Raw genomic sequence first — 25,367 nt, 5'->3', positions numbered from 1 at the left:
AGGTACAACATACAAATTTAAATAATGCCATTTTTCAGCACCGGGGACCCACAGGTGTGGAGTACAGCCACAAATTACAGTCGTATCCCATAATTAATTTGTACCGGCGGCTGTATACAACACCAGGCCATATTTTAGATTGCACAGCCATATACACTTGTGTGCATGAGTCCTCAAAGTGGAAGTTCAGTCAAACCCCTCCCACTTTAAAGCCTATACTATCTACAATATGAAAAGAAATAGGTCTACACTTACCTATTCTGAGGGTACTCTGGTTCGGTCACATGATCGTGTCTCAGTGCCAGGTTCAGAAAAGGGAGAGCTGACAACAGAAGCCCCATAGTAAGCCAATGGGTGGTGTCATCGGCCAGACTCTGCAGCCGTTGTCACGATCTGTCCTCTTCACTCAAACCGGCGCTGGGACTCCGATCAGGTGACCAGACAAGAGGTTGTGACATCAGCCTACCTCTCTGACTCAGCCAATCCGAGCAGGCTTTGTATTCATTAGTAGAATACATCGCTCGCCGTGATTGGCCCAGCGTATACTGTATGTAGCCGCAGCTACCAAACATACACGCATCCAGCGGGCTGATTACAGTAGGGACGTACCGGTACGTTTTGAAACCGCTTGGCTCAGCGCAGTATACTGTATATACCGCACATCCAGTGGGCTGACATATTAATCTGTCATAGGGACATTTGTTTTGAGCCAGCTTGGCTCAGCTTGGTATACTGTATGTACAGTATTACCACACATCCAGCCAGCTTGACCCAAACAAACTCAAGGTTCACATTTTATACCCCGCGTATAAGACAACCCCCAATTTTTGGGGTATATTTTTAAGTATAAAACATAGTCTTATACGCCAGAAAATACTTAAATTAAAGTGATCCAAAGTCCATAAAAAATATTATTGTGAGCCAAAGTCCATAAACTCAATTCTCCTTCTTCACCACATGCTTTAGACTGATAACCAAGTGCTTCACAGAGATCCCCCACATTGATGTACACTCACCACAGATAATTTCCTTTCACTCTCATGGTTGGCAAACAAACTTCCTGGGATAAACTTCCCAATTATAGATGATGCTTATATATTGCATAAGAAAGAGACTCCACTACCTCGAGCTGTACCATGTAAAACAAACAGAAAGACGCTACCAATGGTTTAGTGAATGGACATTACTCACAAGCAAACTAGTATAAACAAGCCCAAATAATTTGACCATGGATAAGCCTGAAGTGATCATAGACCAGGTGCTCTCACCACCTCCGGTTTGTTGGTATCTGACGCCATTGCATCACTTCCGGCCGCCGCACCATCGAGCTCTGACGCGTTTCGTCACTTCTGACTTACTCATTCATCACTTTATTATTCATTTAGCTCCACTATAACACTATTTATTATGTGTTGTGTGTCTATTCATTCATTAAACAGAATGCATTTTATGGAGAAGTGAACTTGCCAACACCCACTAACCTGTAAATCAGCTGCAAAGAAATGATTTGGAACGGTCAGTATAGTTCTGCTGCAGCTTGCTCTCACAATAGAAACACCCAAACTTGACATGACAAAGTTTAGCAGTGAACTCAATCCTGACTGGAGTTGTTCAGTCAGTTCTTACCTCTTCAAGATGCCCAGCTGGAAGATGTGGATCAGACTCAGAGCGAGGCATCGTGGATGTCCATCGGAGTGAAGCCAGGCAAAGCTGAGAGCTTGGATGAGGCAACCAGGAAAGAACAGGCCGAGAGTCCATGCTGCCCAAAGGTACTGGGCAGTAAGGAAGTAATGTACCACCACTGCGCATTCTGTCAATAAAACACAGCATGAGAAGACGTTTAACCACTTCAAGACCAGACCAATTCTGACAGATGTACCCTCCTCCCCGTGTTTACCAGACCTGACAGGTGCTAGTGGTCCTGGACTTCCCAACTACACCAGAGAGTCCAGAAACAGTGTCGGGGGGGCCTTCCGTTCCCTGTAGAAGTGATCAGGCTTCTACAAAGCCCCACTTCTGCAGGAAAGCCCATCACAGGCTGAAAATTTTGATACCAAAATAATGGCAGCTATGATCTTGGTATAACAACTTCAAAAAGAGGATATACAGGTACTTCCTAAGGGCGTGAAGTGGTTAGAAACGAAGATAGATAGATATACAGTATATATATTTGCATGTTCTCCCTGGGCATGTGAGTTTTCTCCGTGTACTCCGGTTTCCTCCCAAACTCCAAAGCCATGCTGGTAGGTTAATTGGATCCTGTCTAAATTGTCCCTAGTATGTGTATGTATGAATGCGAGTTAGGGACCTTAGGTTGTACACCCCTTGAGGGTTAGGGACTGATGTGAATGTATAACATGCATATGTAAAACACTGTGTAAAAATTGATGGTGCTATACAAAGTACCTGTAATAATAAAATAAATATAAATACTTTTTTTATTCATTCCTCTAGCTCTGCAATCCTCCTCTCTGTACAAACAGCTCCTGAAGTCACATTTGTGATGCAGTGCACCATCAATCACTGGGACAATATGGGTTTGAGGAAGGAGTCCCTTGACTCCATTATCAAATCGGGACCAGCATCTCGTCTTCTGCACAAGATATGTGCAACAACACACAATATACAAAGAGGGGAGGGCGTCTCCAGAATCCAAAGGCTTGCTTGCCAGCATTTCCACTCAGCACCCCTGTGCTTGCTCCTGGGCAACTGCAAACGAGTGGCCCCTGCTCCCTAGGATAAAGGCCTGTAAGGATAAAATAAAAAACAACGTGTCCTGTCTGGCCGAGGAAACACATTAAACTAATGTGGATCATGTGTTCCCTGGTTTAGGTAGGAGGAACCTGTCACGGTCGCCCGATCGCCGCCACCAACATGCGACAATCGCACGACCGCGACCAACAATAATACGTCACGCCGCGGCGTCAGACCCCAGACCTCCTCACCAAACTCATGACCGAAGGACCGGCCGATCTAAAACCGCAGTGTGACACACGTAACAAGGCCACACCCAGCTGCACCCTGCACAGCGATTGTCCAGCTAATGGGCTACAATCAGTGCCTGCAGCCTGAATGCGCTTGTTACTGGGTCGGGTTAATTACACAACTAACCCTCTACTGCCACCACCACTTTTGTCGGAGACTGGGAAACTCCCGTTACCAAATATACACTATAATGATTGAAATATTGATCTATATAACACGGTCCGCAGGCCAGTTATACAGAGATTATAACAAACAGTAGCGTCTCTTCAAAAGGCAGGAATTCGTGAATTGCAAGTAAGCTCTTAGAAACAGTTTAACACTTTCAGAAAGAAAGATTTATTACTAAAAGAGTCAAACAGGTGCAATAAAATATTTACAGAAAAAGATGTAACTAACATATATATTTATATATAGATAAAGACCCTCAACACAGCAAAGAGATAATAGGAAGGAAGTTACAGGGTTAAGTTACTTGCCAATACGCCTTGGTTTGTAAGCAGATCCAAGTTCCAGAGCGGAAAGGGTCTTTGATCTCCTGCTGTTACGATGTTAAGATCAGGAGATGTGTTTTGCTTAAACTTTAGGCTTTAGGCTTGCCAGCCTGTCTTTTTTAAAATCCCCCTGCAAGGGGGGTGGCTCTGAATACTGGCCACTACACTGTTTTGGGAGGGGTCAGTTGGGTGAACTCTGAATTAGAACCAACATCTGTCATAATCCATGACATGAAACATAGGGGAAAAAACCTATTCATTTCATTCTGTCATCTTTAACTGTTCGGTTTTGTGAGGTTACAATCTCTTTCAATTCCTGGGAGAAACTGCCTTATCTGTTTTATGATGGGTGAGCCTACACAAGTTTTTGGGTCACTGCTTCCCAATTCTCTGAGGAATGTTGGCCTTATCATGACTTAGGTGAGGAAGGCTACACTTTTGCAGACTGCTCGGCACTGAAATAAGGATAGCTTAACCTGCGGTTGACCCACACCATCTGTTACTGTGCCTCTCCGGAAGGGAGGGGGTAGGGAATGAAGGACCGAGGAATACCTCCAATAGAAAAGAGGAACTCCGCGTCCAACTCTGATGAGCCAGTTTGCTACAGAACCTCTCTCTTGAGTAGCTATCCTGGAAGATGACTGGGGAAACGAATATACAGTGGATATAAAAAGTCTACACACCCGTTAAAATGTCAGTTTACAGTTTTTTTTTTTTAGTAGATTTTATCAATGTTTCAAACGCCAAACGCTTGTAAACGAGGCTCACTGCATTTATAAACATTTGGAAAATGTTTTTAATTCTTCCATTTCTAGATGCGGTCCTGAGCCTTTTTCATCATGAATAATGCATGCAAAGCGTTTTCCCGGTACTCAAATGGACCCGGTACACCATACTTTGAGGTTTCGCATGAAAGAAAAATATGTTAGACACAGCTGCAATAATTTCTGCACAGAAATGAGCTGGAACACATCCAAACACCACAAAAAAAAAAAAAAAACACAAGACAGCTAATCTCAACACATACTGCTCTCTCTGCTTCTGCTCTCTCCATTTCTCTCAAAATGTCTGAAATAGTTTATTGTTTACTGTTTTTCAGTGCATTCTGGGCATTTAGGAAGGTCTCCTGAGGTTATCTTAAAAAAACGCAAACGCGCAAAAACGCAGTATGCAAACGCAGCAAAACAGGTGTTTTTTACCCTACATTTTCCAGCAGTCAGTTTCCATCGTTCAGAAGTGTCCCGAGTACATGGGGCTTTAAACACCTAGACTAGGGGTCTCCAAACTTCTCAGTATGAGGGAAACTGTCTATTTTATAAATACACGTGGCCTGAAAAAAAAAAAAAGAAACAAGTCAGCTTTATAAATGAATGGATAGAATTTAAAACGCATGAATACACATGCTCCAAGAAATAACTTCATAGCTGAAGAATGGAGCCCAAGTCAATTGAATTTTCATTTGCGCTGCCATTCAGCCCATTGAAGGAGTGCATTCTTGCAGGATTTCAAGAGCCCAGCTTTCCCAGGAGGCACCTCACCCGCAGCTCTTACAAGTGCTGAGACCAGAACTAGGGCAGGTATTCTTTTAGCTTTTTTATGTCAGTCTTAGTGTTTTTAAGCCAATTCTGTTTGCGAGGGGGTGGGAATAGCAGTAAGGTGGAACTTCAATTTTTCTCAGAGGGTCCGCTTTTAAGGAGTTATCTGTGTGGCCTGCTTTGTGAATTTCCCAAGAGAAGAGAGAGAATGTCTGATGAGTGGTATCTCACAGTTCAGAGACCCGAGTAACCAGGGGTTGTGGAAGTTGGTGGATAAGAAGTCGCCAAATAGTTGAGGTTTGTCCCATATGGAAGAAAACCAGATTTGAAATATATTTTTATAATATTCTTCCCAAATATATTGACATATACTTGAAATACTACAATTTTGGCCATATTCTCTACTGTGTCAGAAGTCTCTGGTCATCCCTGTACTGTGTCCGCAGTCTCTGGTCATCCCCTGTACTGTGTCCGCAGTCTCTGGTCATCCCCTGTACTGTGTCCGCAGTCTCTGGTCATCCCCTGTACTGTGTCCGCAGTCTCTGGTCATCCCCTGTACTGTGTCCGCAGTCTCTGGTCATCCCCTGTACTGTGTCCGCAGTCTCTGGTCATCCCCTGTACTGTGTCCGCAGTCTCTGGTCATCCCCTGTACTGTGTCCGCAGTCTCAGGTCATCCCCTGTACTGTGTCCGCAGTCTCAGGTCATCCCCTGTACTGTGTCCGCAGTCTCAGGTCATCCCCTGTACTGTGTCCGCAGTCTCAGGTCATCCCCTGTACTGTGTCCGCAGTCTCAGGTCATCCCCTGTACTGTGTCCGCAGTCTCAGGTCATCCCCTGTACTGTGTCCGCAGTCTCAGGTCATCCCCTGTACTGTGTCCGCAGTCTCAGGTCATCCCCTGTACTGTGTCCGCAGTCTCAGGTCATCCCCTGTACTGTGTCCGCAGTCTCAGGTCATCCCCTGTACTGTGTCCGCAGTCTCAGGTCATCCCCTGTACTGTGTCCGCAGTCTCAGGTCATCCCCTGTACTGTGTCCGCAGTCTCAGGTCATCCCCTGTACTGTGTCCGCAGTCTCAGGTCATCCCCTGTACTGTGTCCGCAGTCTCAGGTCATCCCCTGTACTGTGTCCGCAGTCTCAGGTCATCCCCTGTACTGTGTCCGCAGTCTCAGGTCATCCCCTGTACTGTGTCCGCAGTCTCAGGTCATCCCATGTACTGTGTCCGCAGTCTCTGGTCATTTTCTGTACTATGTCCACAGTCTCTGGTCATCCCATGTACTGTGTCTGCAGTCTCTGGTCATTTTCAGTACTATGTCTGCAGTCCATTGGTTCACAATATTTTTTTTCTTGTTTTTCACCTCTAAAACCTAGGTGCGTCTTATGGAGCGAAAAATACGAATAGATAGATAGATACACACACACACACGTTGAAATATACCAGGTGTGTGGCCCTGGAATCGAGAAACTGTCAAATAGCTGCTAAGGGAGATGCCAGTGAAGAGCATTTGCAATAACTATCCCTGCTCTGCCTTAGCGTGACCACTATCCCTGTTCTGGATGGCCATCTCCTTACAACAAACAAACTTAAAATACAACTTAAAAGGCAAAACTTTTTTTTTTTTTAAGTTTTGGACAGAGTGGAGAGTGATTAGAACACCTGTCAGTTTTTCTCGCCATCTGTGCCCATATTAGGGAGATTCACCCTCTTCATTTGTCCTGCTTGCCATTATCATTGAAAAATTAAAGTAAAAGAAAATGCCAAATTTTGAGCTGTCTCCAGAAAAGCAATAGAGGGGAAATCTTCTAATGGAGACACTAGTTCTGGTGACCGGGGGGGCCCGTAGGGATTCCCTCAGTTTGCAGGGATTTCCTCTCACTTCCCGTTTTGGCTATGGGACAGGAAGTGAAGGGAAATCTCCCCAATGGGACACAGATGGCAAAAACTAAAACTGACAAGTTATAACCCTCCCTTACTCTATCCAAAAAGGAAAAAAAAAAAAAAAGTTCTGCCTATAGTTCTAGTTTTATACAAAGTAACTTACTCCAGCCTTAACATCTAACTTCCGACTTACAATAGAACTAAAAGGCAAAAAAAATTTCCTCGTTTTGGATGGTGGGGGGTGTGACGGTGCACAGCATCAGACCCTAGCCCTTCTCACCAACTTGTGACCGAAGGACCAGCTGATCTCACACCACGATGTCACTTGCGTAGCAATGCTACTCTCAACTGCGCCCTGCACAAAGATTTTCCAGCTTGCAGGACCACAATCAATGTGCCAGCACAGGGGTGGGCAAACTGCGGTTCTCCAGCTGTTGCAGGACTACAAGTTACATCATGCCTCTGCAAGTCATAGCTGTAACTGTCAGTTTTGTAATGTTGCAATACCTCATGGGAAATGTAGTTCCACAACAGCTGGAGAGCTGCAGTGTGCCCACCCCTGTGCCAGCAGCCTGAGAGCGATTGTTACTGGGTCAGGTTAATTACGCAATTAACCCTTCACACTGCCGCCGCCACCTTTTTACAGGGAAGGAGGAAACTCACAAATCTTAGCAGTAACACTATGATATTATTATAAGCGTCTGTAACACACTGCCACCGCAGACAGATGTATTCAGAGGATTATTATATACAGTAGCACTCTTCAGAGACAGGGATTCTTTAGTTTACATTAAAAGCTTTAGAGACAGTTCAACACTTTTCAGAAAATAGGATTTATTACTAAAAAGGTCAAAATGGTGCAATTAAAATATTTACAGAAAACGATGCAACAAAGAAATAAAGAGAGCAATAAAACAACAGAGAAATAAAAGAAATCAGTGTGCCCAGTTCCTGCAGAAGTTTATGAATTTGTATGAAAAAGGACTCCTGTGAAATGTACATTTTATGGCATGCTTTAGCCCTAATGGCCTAACAGGTGATGACTGACTGAGTTATTGTTTTACGATGGGGCAGAGGAAAGTGGTTTTCAAGCAGACCTCCTGGAACCAGACTAATTAGGGGTTTACAACCATGGAGCTCATCTAGCTGTGCTTATTTAGGATGATATGCACTTTTGAACTCAGTTCACTTACAGACTCACATTCCATTCAAAAGGGAGGAGGGAGGAGGGAGGACAGAAGAGACAACATGGGCGCGACCCAACAAGATGGCTGTCAGTGTTTATGTCTCTATGCGCACAATTGTCACAGGGGACTTAAAACCGCTCTCATCGTTTTGCCATCTACGTCACTTTGAGGGAGATTACCATTAACTAAAAGGCCTCGCTCCATGATACCTCTGCCAAATCTACTTTTGAAACAAAAATTTCACATTAACCATTAGCCGCCTGGCCTATAGCCGTTTGGCGGCCGCAAAAATGCTTTAGCCTTCTGGGGTGTACGCCATTTGGTGTCCTCCCGCACATGCGCGGTTGCAGAGCCGCGCAGCAGCGCAATCTGTCACCGGCCGTGTACCTCAGACACGGCCGATGACAGATCTGAGTACCGGCCCCCGTTGCCGGTACCATGTGACCTGCTGTGACCAATCACAGCAGGTCACATGACAGTTCTATACAATGGATGGCTTCATTCATGCCATCCATTGTATACTAGTGCCTTGCTGTGAATTGTCACAGCAGGTCACATGCACATGTCATGTGATTGGCGGTGGCCAAATCACAGCTAAGCACAAAAAAAAAAAAAAAAACCCTGAATGAATCTATGTCATTCAGGTAAATGCTTGCTTATAGCAAAGTAATTCTTTGCTATAAGCAAATTGTGTAAAAAAAAAAAATAAAAAAATACTGATCACTTCCCCAAAGTAGTACAATGTTACTATGGTAACATTGTACTACTTTGGTCATAGTAAAATCTTAAAAAAAAATAAAAAAAAAGTAATAAAAAATTAAAAAAAATATATATATATATTTTTTTCATACTGTCACCAGTCAGTGTCCCTGTTCACCGCCATGCCAGTTATATGATGACGCTGTACTACACTGGTGACAGTATGTAAAAAAAAAAAAAAAAATAGTTAAAATTATTTTTTAAATTTTTTCATTTTCCAAAAAGTTAGGACAAAAAAAATGCAACTTAAAAAAATCACCATTCCTCTTATGAAGTACGTCGGACTGTCTACTCTGCAAAAAGGGGTCATTTGGGGGATATCTGTACTGTTCTGACATTCCTGGACCTACAGAAATTAGATTGGCTGCCAGTACTTCAGGATTGATCAATATTCAGATCTATACCATAGTTTGTGAACTCTATAACTTTCCTACAAACTAAAAAATACATCCTAATTTGGGTTATTTTCACCAAAGACATGTAGCAGAATACATCTCGGCCTAAATTTATGAAGAACAATTATTTATTTGTAAACTTTTATAACAGAAACAAAGAAAAAGTGTTTTTTTTTTCAAAATTTTTGGTCTTTTTTTATTAATTTAGCAAAAAATAAAAACCCCAGCGGTGATTAAATACCACCAAAATAAAGCTCTAGTTGTGTGAAGAAAATGACAAAATTTTAGTTTGGGTACAGTGTTGTATGACCGCGCAATTGTCATTCAAAGTGTGAGAGCGCTGAAACGTGAAAAATGGCCTGGGCAGGAAGGGGTAAAAGTGCCCGGTATTGAAATGGTTAAGGCTCCATGCACACGGGGCATTTTAATAACTATGCTGTTACACAGTTAATATTTATGTTAATGTACATGAGAATTCATATAGTTTATTTTTTGTACCATTTTCTATGGACATTTCTATAGTTAGTAATGCTGCCATCCAGTGGTCTTATTTGGTATACACTTTGTTTTTCATGTTGCCTCCCTGAGATCTATGACACAGTTCCTTTGTATATGAAGCTCCTCCCTTCTTCTTGAGTTCAGCACTTCCTGTGTCATGGATGCAGCTAACAGACCACATGTAACAGGGACACATGTATTCTGCATAGTACGCTACAGAAAGTATCATCTTTTGACCGCATAATACTGGAAACCATTCATTCTGCTGTATCCTGTTGTCACATGTACAGAATAAAGCAACTTCTGGATGAACACAGTATTGGTGAGTTCAAGCTATCTGATAAGGATTGCCCACGGTGATTATATCTGCTTATACAGGCTAGGCAGAGAGGTCTCACAAGGGATAAATCGCTATCACAACAATCTGAGTCAGAATAGTCAAAAGATGCATAGAATCCCTACAGCCTGCTGTGTATATCTGTGTGCCTAATCTGCAATCAAGCTCAGTGCCATCCGCCATCTTGCAAAGCACATGGTCGCACAAGCTTACTGCACTTCATGTGAATGTTGAAAACTGTTTCTCTGCATTGAACTGTGTTACCCCACCTGTCTAAGCTGCTGTTCGTCTTCTTAAAGAGACAGTACCAATTTTTGCAGAACAGTAAAAAATGTCTAGACAAGGCTCTGAACACTCCTTTATGGCCGAACCAACGCAGATACATCATTCCTCTGAACCAGCAGACGTACAGGGAGCAGATTCTGCAGACATTCCCGAACAGAGCGTAAAACCCAAACAGAAACTCAGGGAAAACTATGAAGCCACTAGAGATGAGTTCTCCAGTAATCTGTCAGATCTCTGGGACCAAACTTCACAATGCATGTCAGTTTTGTCACACTTTAATGATCAACCAGCTGAATTAAGAGACTCTATAAATCGCCTATCTGCTGCGTATGAACGCTACCAGCGGCTGTCTGTAAAATACTCAGCTTTCTTGCAGGACTCTAATATAGAGGATTCTTCCGCAGAACTGACCAGGACTGATGCATTAAACCAACAAAGGGATCTTGCAGTGCAAAATGCTAAGTTTAAAGCAGAACTCTGCATTACTCAACTGCAGGAGACCAGATCTCACAGATCCACCTCAACCAAGCGCACTGCACTTTCTTCTAGATCCTCTCGCTCCAGAAGTTCAACGTTAAGCGATAAGCTAATAGAGGCCCGCGCTGATGCTGAATCAAAAAAGGCGCAAAGCTCTTTTACCAGAAAGGAAGCAGAGGTAGAAGCACGCAAGACAGCCCAGCAAGCAGAGATGATAGCTCGGCAAGCAGAGATGGAAGCTAAAAGCTTAGCTCAACAAGCAGAGATGACGGCTCAGCAAGCAGAGATGATAGCTCAGCAAGCAGAGATGGAAGCTAAAAGCAAAGCTCAACAAGCAGAGATGATAGCTCAGCAAGCAGAGATGATAGCTCAGCAAGCAGAGATGGAAGCTAAAAGCAAAGCTCAACAAGCAGAGATGATAGCTCAGCAAGCAGAGATGATAGCTCAGCAAGCAGAGATGGAAGCTAAAAGCAAAGCTCTCCAAGCACAAATGGCTTCTCAACAAGCAGAGGCAGATTCCCAAATAAAGATTCTGCAGATGGAAGGGGAGGAAGCAGCTTCCCTAGCAAGGCTGAAAGTCCTTGAACAAGCAATGGGACAAAGTACTAATTCAGACTGCCTTATCCCAGCAGAACTGGAGGATCCAGTTGAACGCACCAGTGAATACGTATAAAAGCATAACATTTGCGAAGATACAGAGTCATCTCCTGTACCTCCTACACTGTTCTGACTCTCAACACAGAGACCTCTCAGCTCCATATGCCTAAGCCTCTTCAAATCTACAACACAAGTACATCTATGCAGCAAACCACATCAACTCCTGCCAACAACAAGGTGACTTCCAGTGACAAGTCGCAGCTCAAGCCACAGCCAGCACAAGCCTTAGAGACTACACCACAGTTAAACACTCATGCAACATCATTTTACCCTGGTAAACCTCACCCTACATCACCAGAGAACTTTCACACCCAAGGGGTTCCACAAGTTACTTTGGCACCAAAGAGTGAGAGATCAGACTTGAATGACTTTGCCAGATATATGATTCGCCGTGAGCTCATTAACACCAGCCTCTCAAGGTTTGACGACTGTCCAGAGAGCTACAGGGCCTGGAGATCAACCTTCAAGGCTGCTATTGCTGATCTCAACCTTACTACTAAGGAAGAACTTGATTTGCTCATAAAGTGGCTGGGACCAGAATCTGCAGATCGTGTTAAAAGACTGAGAACAGTACATGTTGACCACCCAGACGCAGGTCTTGTTGCTGCATGGGCAAGACTTGAGCAAGCCTATGGTAGCTCTGAAGCCATAGAGAGCGCTCTATTCAAGAGACTGCAAAACCTCCCAAAAATAGGAAACAAAGACTATCGCAGGCTCCAAGATCTAAGTGACCTCCTCATGGAGCTAGAGTTGGCAAAGACAGACCCACGTCTATCTGGACTAAGCTTCCTGGACACCGCTCATGGTGTCAACCCAGTGGTGTCTAAACTGCCATACGGCCTGCAAGAGAAATGGGCACAACAGGGCTCAAGGTACAAAAGAGACTATAACGTATCCTTTCCTCCATTCTCATACTTTTGCAGGTTCATTAGTGATCAAGCCTGGACGAGAAACGATCCCAGCTTCAGCGAACCAAACTTGCCTGCTTCATCCTCATCATCGTCAAGGTATGATAACACATCAGCTAAACGTAGAGACTATACTAGAGCAATATCTGTTAAAAGGACAGACATCTCACCCTCCACAACCTCGCCTACTGACCAAGGCATTGTGGATGCCAGAGATAAAGACCCTAATCGTCAGTGTCCTATTCACAAGAAGCCTCACCCTCTTAAGAAATGTCGTGGGCTTAGGGCAAAGCCTTTACAAGAGCGCAGGGAGATTCTCCAGAAACTTGGAATATGCTACAAGTGCTGTGCTTCTTATAACCACTTTGCTAAAGACTGTAAAGTTGTCATCAAGTGCACAGAATGCGGTAGCGACAGACATGTTACAGCCATGCATCCTACTCCACTTCCAGACAACCCGCAGCAGCTACCTACCTCAACCCCTGTCCCAAATTATGGCGGGGAGCAACAAAGTCATGCTCTAGCCAAAAGTAATGTTTCTTCTTCATGCACAGAAGTCTGTGGAGAGGGACTGGATCACAAATGCTGTGCCAAGATATGCCTAGTCAAGATATACCCCAAGGATCATCCTGAGGAAGCTGCTAGGATGTATGCCATAATAGATGAACAGAGCAACAGATCCCTGGTTAAGCCTAAATTCTTTGAGATCTTTGGCTTAGAAGGTCACGCCACACCGTATACTCTCAGAACCTGTTCTGGTCGTGTAGAGACCTTTGGCAGAAGGGTCGATGGATTCATGGTCTCTCATATCAAGGATGGAGAAGGCATACCCCTCCCAACATTAGTTGAGTGTGATCAGATACCAGACGAAAGAGAAGAGATTCCTACTCCAGAAGCTGCATATCATCATCCTCACTTAAGGCACCTTGCTGATGAGATTCCTGCGATGGACAAGAGTGCTGAAATCGTGGTCCTGCTAGGAAGAGACATTCTCAGAGTACATAAAGTACGCGACCAATGCGATGGACCTAACGATGCCCCTTATGCACAAAGACTTGACCTAGGCTGGGTAATAGTGGGCGATGTATGCCTGGACAGAACATCAACTGAGATCCACTCCTTCAAAACTTACATGTTGGGAAATGGACGTGCATCCCACTTCAAACAGTGCCCTCACCATTATGAAGTAAAGGAGAAGCCTCTTGACATCATCCAAGTACCTGATGTTACTCCTGTTCTTTGTGATGACAACCTAGGTACCACAGTGTTTTGTACTACAAGTGATGACAACAAAATAGCCTTGTCGGTCGAAGATAGAGAGTTCATCAAAATAATGGACGAAGAATTCTTCCAGGATGAGTCTAACAGCTGGATCGCACCATTACCTCTTCGTGCTGCAAGGGCCACACTCCCAACCAATCGTGAACAGGCTCTATCCAGATTCAACTCACTTCAACGAACACTAAAGAACAGGCCTGAAATGAAGGAACATTTCATCGCTTTTATGAAAAGGATCTTTGATAATGATCACGCCGAACCAGCGCCACCACTTCAAAGACATGATGAGTGCTGGTACCTGCCTTTCTTTGGAGTGTATCATCCACGTAAGCCAAAACAAATCAGGGTAGTATTTGACTCCAGTGCCAAGCATCAAGGCGTATCCCTGAACGATGTTCTTCTCACTGGCCCGAATCTAACCAACAACCTTGTAGGTATACTTATGAGATTTAGAAGAGAACCAGTTGCCATAACTGCTGATATTGAGCAAATGTTTCATTGCTTCATTGTACGTGAAGACCATAGAAACCTCCTAAGGTTTCTGTGGCACCGTAACAACAACATGGACAATGAGATAATTGAATACCGCATGAAGGTACATGTTTTTGGAAATAGTCCCTCACCCGCTGTTGCAACATATGGTTTACGAAGGACTGCCCTTGATGGAGAAAAGGAGTATGGTGCGGATGCTCGACACTTCGTTGAGAGAGACTTTTATGTTGACGACGGACTTAAGTCTTTACCTACAGACGAAGAAGCCATAGACCTGCTCCAAAGGACACAAGGTATGCTTTCCGAGGCTAACCTCAGACTACACAAGATTGCCTCGAATAGTGTTGCTGTTATGAAAGCCTTTCAACCTGGCGATCATGCCACTGGGTTTAAAGATTTAAATCTTGGAATGGACATGCCACCTGTACAGAGAAGTCTGGGCCTACGGTGGGACTTATTAAAAGATACCTTCGGCTTTCAAGTCGGCTCTGCAGACAAACCATTTACCAAGCGTGGTGTTCTGTCAGTGGTGAACAGTTTATACGATCCATTGGGATTTGTGGCTCCCATCACCATACAAGGTAAAGCCTTACTTAGACAGTTCTCAGAGTCTATTAAAGATTGGGATGCTCCGCTGCCTACAGACAAGCTTCCAAAGTGGGAGTCCTGGAAACAATCTCTACATGCCTTAGATGGAATCAGTATACCATGCTGTTACACCTCAGCTTCCCTTGCTACAAGTCAGAGGAAAGAGCTTCACATCTTCTCAGATGCATCTACTGAGGCCATAGCAGCTGTTGCCTACCTCAAGGTAATAGACTTTAATCAAACCCACATAGGGTTTCTGTTTGGGAAAGCTAAGTTAGCACCTAAGCCTGAGCACACAATTCCTAGGCTTGAACTTTGTGGAACTGTGCTAGCTGTAGAAATTGCCGATTTCATACTGCGCGAGTTGGACACTCAGATAGATGACACCAAATTCTACACAGACAGCAAAGTTGTTCTGGGCTACATATACAACCAGACTAAACGTTTTTATGTGTATGTCAGCAACCGTGTAGAAAGAATCAGGAAATCATCTAAACCTGAACAATGGCATTATGTCCCATCTGAAATGAATCCTGCAGATCATGCCACCAGGCCAGTGTCTGCAAGTGTCTTTGCAAATTCTTCGTGGTTAACAGGTCCTGAATTCCTGCTGGATCATCCAGAAGAAACCTCAGCTGATATCTTCAGTCTTCTAGAACCTGACAGAGATCCAGAGATTCGTCCTGAAGTCAAAACCCTTGTCACCAGAACTGAACAAAGACTCGTCTTGGGCTGTCAACGCTTTGAACGTTTTTCTAAGTGGATAATACTTGTACGCACCATCGCAAGGTTAGTCCATATTGCACACTGCTTTCACACAAAGCCCACCAATGTTCAATGTCAAGGGTGGCACATGTGCCAAAGGCTTCTTTCTGCAAAAGACATTGCTGAAGGTGAAATGATCATAATCCACAATGTACAACAGGATGTCTTTGGCTCAGAAATTAAATGTATCCGTGACAAGAGGGACATTCCAAAAAACAGTTCAATTGCTAACCTGAACTCATTCATTGACAGTGATGGCATGTTAAGGGTTGGTGGACGTTTAAACAAGGCTGAGTTGGGAGATCAGGAACAGAATGCTCTCATTATACCTGCTCGCCATCATATCACCACTCTGCTCATACGGCACTACCATGAAGGGGTTAAGCACCAAGGAAGACACTTCACAGAGGGTGCCATAAGAGCTGCAGGCCTTTGGATTATAGGAGCAAAAAGACAGATTACAACTACACTGCACAGCTGTGTTCAGTGCCGGAAACTAAGAGGTAAACATCAGCAACAGCAAATGTCAGATTTGCCAGCCGACAGATTAAGTACTGACCCACCTGTCACTCATGTTGGTTTGGATGTCTTTGGACCATGGATGGTAACAGCCCGCAGAACTCGAGGAGGCCAAGCAAACAGCAAACGATGGGCAGTGCTGTTCACTTGTATGAGTGTGCGCGCAGTACACATTGAAGTCATAGAATCTATGGATGCCTCAAGTTTCATCAATGCTCTAAGACGATTTCTTGCCATCAGAGGACCAGTCAAGACACTAAGATCTGACTGTGGAACTAATTTTGTTGGAGCCTGTCGAGAGTTACAGCTTAACTCTAGGCCAATCCAAGACCTTTTAGCTGAAAAGGGCTGTACATGGATTTTCAATCCTCCTCATTCTTCCCACATGGGTGGCTCTTGGGACAGAATGATAGGCATCACACGAAAAATACTGGACTCTATGCTTATGGACTTGAACTCTACAAGACTTACCCATGAGATTCTAACCACCTTCCTGGCAGAAGCATCTGCCATAATCAATTCAAGACCACTTATTCCAGTTTCTACAGATCCAGAGACCCCAACTATCCTTATCCCAGCTACTCTACTTACCCAGATGCTTGGGTCCGTTCCTGTTCCACCTGGAAACTTTAAAACAGGAAATATGTGCTATGACCAGTGGAAGCGAGTACAACACCTCTCCAACTGCTTCTGGAATCGTTGGAGAATGGAGTATATTTCTACTCTGCAAGGACGCAGAAAATGGCAACGCCTGAACCCTAACATTAAAGTTGGAGATCTCGTTCTGCTGAAGAACCAGCAAGCTGAAAGAATCGAGTGGCCTATGGGACTCATTGTAAAGAGCATTCCTAGTGATGACGGCAAGGTACGCAAGGTGGAGGTGAAAGTTGCAAGACAAGGGACTGTAAAGACTTTCAGCAGACCTATCACGGAACTTGTTCTGCTCTTGCCCTTTGGAGAATGAACTTGCTTGCGTATGCTGCTGGATCCAACCTGTGACTTCAAGAAGGAAGTGTCTTGAACTTTATTTGATACAACTTGAAGCCTTACATTATAATTGTTGCACTATATGCATGTTCTCTTTTTTATGTCTTTCAGGTCTTCAAGACATCAAGCAAATTGCGCTGTTGTTTATTTGCAATTGTATAACTACCGTTTTGGTTTAAATAGTGACATTTACAATGCCAGACGGGGAGTATGCTGTTACACAGTTAATATTTATGTTAATGTACATGAGAATTCATATAGTTTATTTTTTGTACCATTTTCTATGGACATTTCTATAGTTAGTAATGCTGCCATCCAGTGGTCTTATTTGGTATACACTTTGTTTTTCATGTTGCCTCCCTGAGATCTATGACACAATTCCTTTGTATATGAAGCTCCTCCCTTCTTCTTGAGTTCAGCACTTCCTGTGTCATGGATGCAGCTAACAGACCACATGTAACAGGGACACATGTATTCTGCATAGTACGCTACAGAAAGTATCATCTTTTGACCGTATAATACTGGAAACCATTCATTCTGCTGTATCCTGTTGTCACATGTACAGAATAAAGCAACTTCTGGATGAACACAGTATTGGTGAGTTCAGCTATCTGATAAGGATTGCCCACAGTGATTATATCTGCTTATACAGGCTAGGCATAGAGGTCTCACAAGGGATAAATCGCTATCACAACAATCTGAGTCAGAATAATAACGCTGGTAATGTTAGCTATGTAAAGTCACGCTAAAACATGAGTTTTTCAGCGTTATTTAAGCGTTTAGTGGTGTTTGTGGTTTTTAGCATTTTTAGTGTTTTTTTTTTTAACCAAAAAAAAAATTTTTTTTTTTTGTCAAAAAGTCAAAAATGCTGGTTTGCTGCGATTTACCACATTGTTCAGCGTTATAGCATTTTTACAGCTAAAAAACTCCTCTAGAAGCCCACTAGTTCTGGGTTTTTTTTATCTCCAGCCAAAAAACGTTGATTACATTCTGTGTGCATGGACACATAGGATAACATGCTGGGGGTTTACTGGCTGTAGAAAAAAAGTCAAAAACCAAAAACAGCCGCTGTAAAAGAACTTAGGCTCCATGCACGTTAGCTTAACAACGGCAGCAGCAGCTTTTGAATGTTTTTTTTCTGCCTCAAGAAGCAAATAAGTGTTATCCTATGTGTCCCCTGCCCCAAAGCACCCCGCCACCCCAATGTTGAGGGCATGTGGCCTGGTATGGTTCAGAAGGGAGGGCGCTTACTCATTCACCCCCCTCCTTTCCTTGTATAAGGGTTTGGTATGGTTTTGGAGAGGGCACACAGTTTTTCGGGTTTTTTGGTGCGGGGTTCCCCTTAAAATCTGTACCAGACCTGAAGGACCTGGTAGGGATTTGGGGGACCCCTACAGTTTTATTTTTTATATCTGCTTTTGTTTATTTTCAGTTGTCAGCGGGTAATCCCGGGATTACATCAGTTGTTAACCATTAGCCGCCCGGCCAATGGCCGTTTGGCGGCTTCAAAAGTGTTGCTGCATTCCGGGTGCACGCCATATGGCGTGCTCCCGCACATGTGCAGTTTGCGCTAATGCAGAGCGGCGCAGCGGCGCGATCTGTCACCGGCCGTGTACCTCAGACACGGCCGATGACAGATCCGAGTACCAGCTCCCGTTGCTGGTACCATGTGACCTGCTGTGACCAATCACAGCAGGTCACATGACAGTTGTATACAATGGATGGCTTCATTCATGCCATCCATTGTATACTAGTGCCTAGCTGTGAATGGTCACAGCTAATCACATGCACATGTCATGTGATTAGCTGTGACCAAATCACAGCTAAGCACAAAAAAAAAAAAAAAAGAAGAAAAAAAAGCTGAATGAATCGATTTCATTCAGGTAAATGCTTGCTTATAGCAAAGTAATTCTTTGCTATAAGCAAATTGTGTAAAAAAAAAAAAAAAAAAAATACTGATCACTTCCCCAAAGTAGTACAATGTTACTATGGTAACATTTTACTACTTTGGTCATAGTAAAATATGAAAAAAAATCTTAAAAAAAAAAAAAATGTAATAAAAAATTAAAAATAATAAAAAAAATTAAAAAAATATATATTTTTTTTTTTCATACTGTCACCAGTCAGTGTCCCTGTTCACCGCCATGCCAGTTATATGATGACGCTGTACTGCACTGGTGACAGTATGTAAAAAAAAAAGTGAAAATAATTTTTTTAATTTTTTCATTTTCCGAAAAATGACAAAAAAAATACAACTTCAAAAAACTCGAAATGCCTCTTATGAAGTACGTCGGACTGTCTACTCTGCAAAGAGGGGTCATTTGGGGGATATCTGTACTGTTCTGACATTCTTGGACCTCAAGAAATTAGATTGGCTGTCAGTACTTCAGGATTGATCAATATTCAGATCTATACCATAGTTTGTGAACTCTATAACTTTCCTACAAACTAAATAATACATCCTAATTTGGGTTATTTTCACCAAAGACATGTAGCAGAATACATCTCGGCCTAAATTTATGAAGAACAATTATTTATTTGTAAACTTTTATAAACAGAAACAAAGAAAAATGTGTTTTTTTTTCAAATTTTTTTTTTTTTTTTAATGTAGCAAAAAATAAAAACCCCAGCGGTGATTAAATACCACCAAAAGAAAGCTCTAGTTGTGTGAAGAAAATGATAAAATTTTAGTTTGGGTACAGTGTTGTATGACCGCGCAATTGTCATTCAAAGTCTGAGAGCGCTGAAACCTGAAAAATGGCCTGGGCAGGAAGGGGTAAAATTGCATGGTATTGAAATGGTTAAGGACGCAGTCGAGTCAACGGTTAAGGACACAATGAAGTCATTGGTTGTTAAGGACATGGGAGGCTGCCTGCTCCTTAACAACCCTCTAAACACCAGCTAAAACACACTAATATTGAGATTTTTTATCCATTTTTTTTTCCAACTTATGAACAATAATGGTTTCAAAAAATAAAATTCAATTTACTGTGTATTCAAATACAACCAGCTCTGTTTTTCACACCAGCTTGAAAAATTTCAGCACTAATGGTTGGCTTGAGGTATCTTGGCCAGCTTGCTCTTGGGACTTGTCCATGTCTAACTGCCAATCAGTAAAAGCGATCTGACTGACAGATAGGTTGTGTTTGTTCGCTGTGACCCCCAGGAGACGACACATTATCCAGCCAGCACGATTGCAACAAAACTGCCCACATTTATAATGTATAAAGGGCAGAACATCTCAGGGAGGTCAGAACACAGTATCAGAATCACACAACGATGGTACAGAGTAGGTCCACGAGACTGCATACCAAGCATCGGACAGACGCTCAGGCTTATGCATCTACGAACGATTTACTAAGTGCAATAAAAATCACTCAGATTTCACTTCATTTATATAAAGGGGTTATTCGCTTTATACATATATGGGAATCGCTGTTTTGAATTTTCCCAGGAAAAAGGATTTCAACAGCTTATCCTATGCAGCTGGCTGTCCTGCTTATCCAACCTACTGATCTTTCATTTTCAAATCCAAACCAGGAAAATTGCAGTGGACATTTTCTGAAGTTTGAGCACCCTTTGTCCTTAGAGTTCACCCTCAAGCAATGGAGCATACCAGCAAGCTTTCAGTACAGAAGATCATGCGACAAGAGGATGCAGCTCCCCCAAGAAATACCAAAAGCGTGCTAAAATGAAGTATAATGGATGGTATGAAACTAGAAAGAATGGAACATGGCTTGACTTTGTCACAACTGTCATGTTTCCTGGAAGAATTTCCAGTTTACTGATTTTACCCAGACGATGTTGATCCTTTATTTGCGTACACCAAGCAGGTACATCAACATTAATACCTGACCCATTGCCTGCACAGTCAACATTCCCGCTTTACAGAATACAATGATGAAACAGAATTGTTTTCTTCCAACTGCCACGTTGCAGCAGTTGAATACAGAGAAGCCAGATACACCACGGGTAGCATTGCTCTACACACCACGGGGTTTATATACTAAAGCTGGTTCACACAGAATCTGGTGCACTTCTGCATGGAAACCAATCAGCTTCCAGGTTTTCTTGCTAAAGCTTAATTAAACAAGCTGAGGTTAGAAGCTGATTGGCTACCAGGCATGGGTGCACCAGATTCTGAGTGATCCAGCTTTAATAAATCTCCCCCATGTGTCAATTGTCTTTAACCACCTCCCGCCCACCATATAATGAAATGACAGACGCAAGGTGGCTCTCTCGTTCTGGGAGGATGTCATATGACGTCCTGCCACTCTAACCGCGTGTGCGCAGCGATCGGTGGTGCGCTGTGTCCGGATCACCGATCAATGAATAGAGCCGATGACTTCAGCTCTGTCATGTGATCAGCTGTGTCCAATCAGAGCTGATCGCATGTAAATAAGGCAATGCCGGTTATTGGCATTTCTCTCCTCACGAGCTGTCACGCTGACAGCTCGTGAGGAGAGTCGGTAATCGGCGTTCCTCGGAGGGGACATCTACACTGATCATCAGGACACTGATGATCAGTGCCCTGATGATCAGTGTAGCCATATCAGTGCCACCTGTCAAGTGCCCATCAATGCCACCTGTCAGTGCCCATCAATGCCACCTGTCAGTTCCTACCAGTGCACATCAATGCCACAAATCAGTTCCCATCTGAGCTGCCAGTCAGTGCCGCCTATCAGTGCCATATATGAGTACTGCCTTTCAGTGCCCATCAGTGATGTCTGTGAATGCCCACCAGTGATGCCTGTCAATGCCCATCAGTGCCACCTGCCAGTGATTCCTCATCAGTGCCGCCTATCAGTGCAGCCTCATTCGCGCACATCAGTAAAGGAGAAAAATTACTCATTTACAAAATTTTCAGTTTTTGGTTTATCAAAAAAATAAAAAACCAAGTGGTGATTAAATACCACCAAAAGAAATGATAAAAATGTTGTATGGGTACAGTGTTGCATGACTTCGCAATTGTCAAAGTGAGACAGCTCTGAAAGCTGAAAATTGGCCTGGGCAGGAAGGGGTGAAAGTGTCTGGTAGGCAAGTGGTTAAAAAGTGCATTCGTTTAATAGACTCAGTAGATATGACTCTCCCAGGACCTCGTATTAAAAAAAATAAAAGTGATCAAAAGAAAAAATGTCTGTTCCTCATAAATCAGATTCTTTTTGACAGTGCCAGTTACGACAAATATGTGATTATGCAGAATAATCAAGGAATTACCGAGCATCTCCATGAAAGGACGAGCACCGTGCCAATCCAGGACCATCTCAGAGTATAGTCATTACGCCTTTTAAAAAGGTGTCAGGCGAGGTGGCTCCTCTTGTGGATGCCAATTGACGTGGTTTCACTTGCAGGTGTCAGATGAGATTTTCTCTCACTGGTGCAAAAAAGGTGGTTTCTTATTAATGCCAAAAGGGGGTATTCTCATATAGTTCCCAAAAGAGGTCATTTCTCTTACATGTGCTAGATGAGGTGGTTCTCTATTAGAGGTTAGAGAAGGTGGTGCTCTCCTAAGGTGTCAGCTGAGGTGGTTCTCTATTAGAGGTTAGAGAAGGTGGTGCTCTCCTAAGGTGTCAGATGAGGTGGTTCTCTAGGAGAGCACCACCTTCTCTATCCTCTAATCGAGAACCACATCATCAAACACTTTAGGAGAGCACCACCTTCTCTAATCTCTAATAAAGTGTCAGATGAGGTGGTTCTCTATTAGAGGTTAGAGAAGGTGGTGCTCTCCTAAGGTGTCAGATGAGGTGGTTCTCTATTAGATGTTAGAGAAGGTGGTGCTCTCCTAAAGTGTCAGATGAGGTGGTTCTCTATTAGATGTTAGAGAAGGTGGTGCTCTCCTAAAGTGTCAGATGAGGTGGTTCTCTATTAGATGTTAGAGAAAGTGGTGCTCTTCTAAGGTGTCAGATGAGGTGGTTCTCGATTAGATGTTAGAGATGGTGGTGCTCTTCTAAGATGTCAGATGAGGTGGTTCTCGATTAGAGGTTAGAGAAGGTGGTGCTCTCCTAAAGTGTCAGATGAGGTTGCTTTCTTATAGTCATCAAAGTGGCTCTTCTATAGATGTTAGATGAGGTGTTTTTTTTTTTTGTTTTTTTTTTAAATAGCTACTTTAGGGAGTTGCACCAAGAACGCCAAATTGTGGGGAGTCTCTAAGTTGCAACAAGGATATTTTGGAAGGAAAGCAAAGTCCAGAAGTCCGGACTGCACGCTGCTATGCCTGCACCACCCACACAATCCATAGATGGTTAGCAAAAGACACAGATTGTATAGAGAATCTGATTCTGCCCATTCAGTGCAAAAAAGACAAAGTTCTCTGGACACCCCCCAAATCACCAACTAATATTCATCTCTCACTGTGTTCAATGTTGGAACTCTTCCAGGTATGTGGGAGCAGGTAACCTTTACCCTTTACACCCAGAATGCAGTACTCTGACCTAGATGGGCAATTGCCATGCCCGAAACTTGTCACATGGGGGGGGGGGGGGTGAAGGAAGGTAGTCAGTAACCCTGTGCAAGTTCTGAAATGGAACTTAAGCAGGGATTAGACTCTGGACTCTGAGAAAACAAATGGAGTGACAGGTGGGAGGTGGGCATGGGGGAATGGGAAAGGTAGGTATTATGAACAGATTTTTTTTTTTTTTTTTTTCTATAGAGGCTGGCTTCACACTTATGCACTAACACACCACCTTTGGTACGCAGCTCTGCCTTTCATGTTAAAAGCAACCCAAGGCACAGTAATGTACTGATGTACATTGTGGTAAGCTAGATCAAAAAAAAAAAAAAAAAATGCTGCAGGGAAAGATTTCTTTATCCACTCTGGGGCGTTGGCAACCCATTGAAATGAATGGGCTGCCTTAAAGCAACACAACAGAGGAGACAGGTATGAAGCAAAGAAATGTGAGATGAACACTAGTAGAACTTGGGACACAAACAATTGCCACTTCATCCAAAAGAGTTAAAGTTTTTTTTTTGTTTGGTGGAAGAAATGGAAAAAAAGAACGAAAAGAAAAAAAGAAATCCAGTTCTTTAGTTGGGTCCAGTGACCTTTTGTCTCCATGACCTACTAAGGCAGGGGTGGGCAACTGTGGCCTTCCAGCTGTTGGTGAACTACAAGTCCCATCATGCCTCTGCCTTTGGGAGTCATACTTGTAACTGTCAGTTTTGTAATGCCTCATTGTACTTGTAGTTCTACAACAGCTGGAGGTCCACAGCTGCCCACCCCTGTACTAAGGTAACCACTTGAGCTTCGGAATATTTTACTTTAACTGGCAATTGCACGGTCATGCAACACTGTACACAAATGAAATTAATACCATTTTATTAATCAAACAACTAGAGCTGACTTTTAGCAGTATTTGCTCACCGCTAGATTTTTCTTATATATAAACATTTAAAAAAAAAAAAAAAAAAACACCATACATTTTTGAAAATAAATAAATTTATTATATATATATATATATATATATATATATAAAAATCTATATCTATCTCAGGGTGGATTTGATTTAAGTCGAACAGAATTAAATCACGATTTAAATCACTAGTCAGTAAGGCTTGATTTAAATCCTAGTTTTCTACATAAAGACTAATTCTTGCTGGTATAACTTTAATATACAAGTAGATGAAGATTTTTAGAATAACAACTTTTCATATTAGTTTTTTTATCCCCAGTTTAATAGGTTAATCATTTATATTTGGACAACTTTTCTGTTGTACTTAGGAAGGAGAAAAATAATCATTACCTTAATAATAACAATTTAAATAGATTTATTCAACTGAAACAATAACATTCCAGCATATGTGATTTGCTTAAACATCCATGTTTGTTAACTAATTTGGCTAAACAAAATCTATATATATTAAGAAACTTAGACTGTCAGCCCCTTCCTCCTCACACTTAGTTTCACTTTCTTCTTGTGCAGATCTATTCCACTCCAAACAATCAGAAAAATATTGTTTCTATTCTATTCACTGAACTTCTTGAAACTTAGCACTGAAGGGGTTGATTCTGTAGTCATAGGTTTGTAGAAGTTAGGATTAAGGTCTTTTTCTTAACTCTGTTCATGTTATAACATTTTTGCTGTGAAGAAGAGGCATGTGATCTCCGCTGAGTCAAATTCAGTTTTGAGAACTGCAAAAGTAAACCAACATCTGTGATAATATCTTGTAGGCAGAGAAACTGCCCAATAATCTTACAAAAACCTCTGGAAGAGCATGACATTGTGAATGGATTCATGGAATTTATTTACCAAAACAATTAAACATATACAGCTTTATTCTACATAATTAAAAAACTAATCTTTATTTCATGATGGAATAACCTTTGGATGGTAATATATTTTCCTCAAAAAGTTT

At 42.6% G+C, this 25,367-nt stretch overlaps 1 protein-coding gene across 1 annotated transcript in view; it reads right to left on the bottom strand.

The window, feature by feature from the left end:
• The window catches only part of LOC149455525 (XK-related protein 5-like), a 39,383-nt gene extending 32,652 nt beyond the window's left edge, over positions 1 to 6,731 (bottom strand). Inside the window, exons 1-2 of the mRNA XM_089685958.1 lie at positions 6,707 to 6,731; positions 1,627 to 1,810 (exon numbers count right to left, since the gene is read on the bottom strand). Of these exons, the coding sequence (XP_089542084.1) occupies positions 1,627 to 1,810; positions 6,707 to 6,731 (209 nt within the window). The remainder of the gene's footprint in view (positions 1 to 1,626; positions 1,811 to 6,706) is intronic.
• Between the last annotated feature and the right edge of the window lie 18,636 nt (positions 6,732 to 25,367).

Source organism: Staurois parvus, unplaced genomic scaffold (genome assembly GCF_062004578.1).
Source record: "Staurois parvus isolate SC_StPar_1 unplaced genomic scaffold, SC_StPar_1.0 ptg000390l, whole genome shotgun sequence".
In the NCBI taxonomy this organism is placed as follows: Eukaryota; Metazoa; Chordata; class Amphibia; order Anura; family Ranidae; genus Staurois; species Staurois parvus.
Note: the sequence above shows the minus strand (reverse complement) of the source record. Positions and strands in the feature narration are given on the sequence as shown.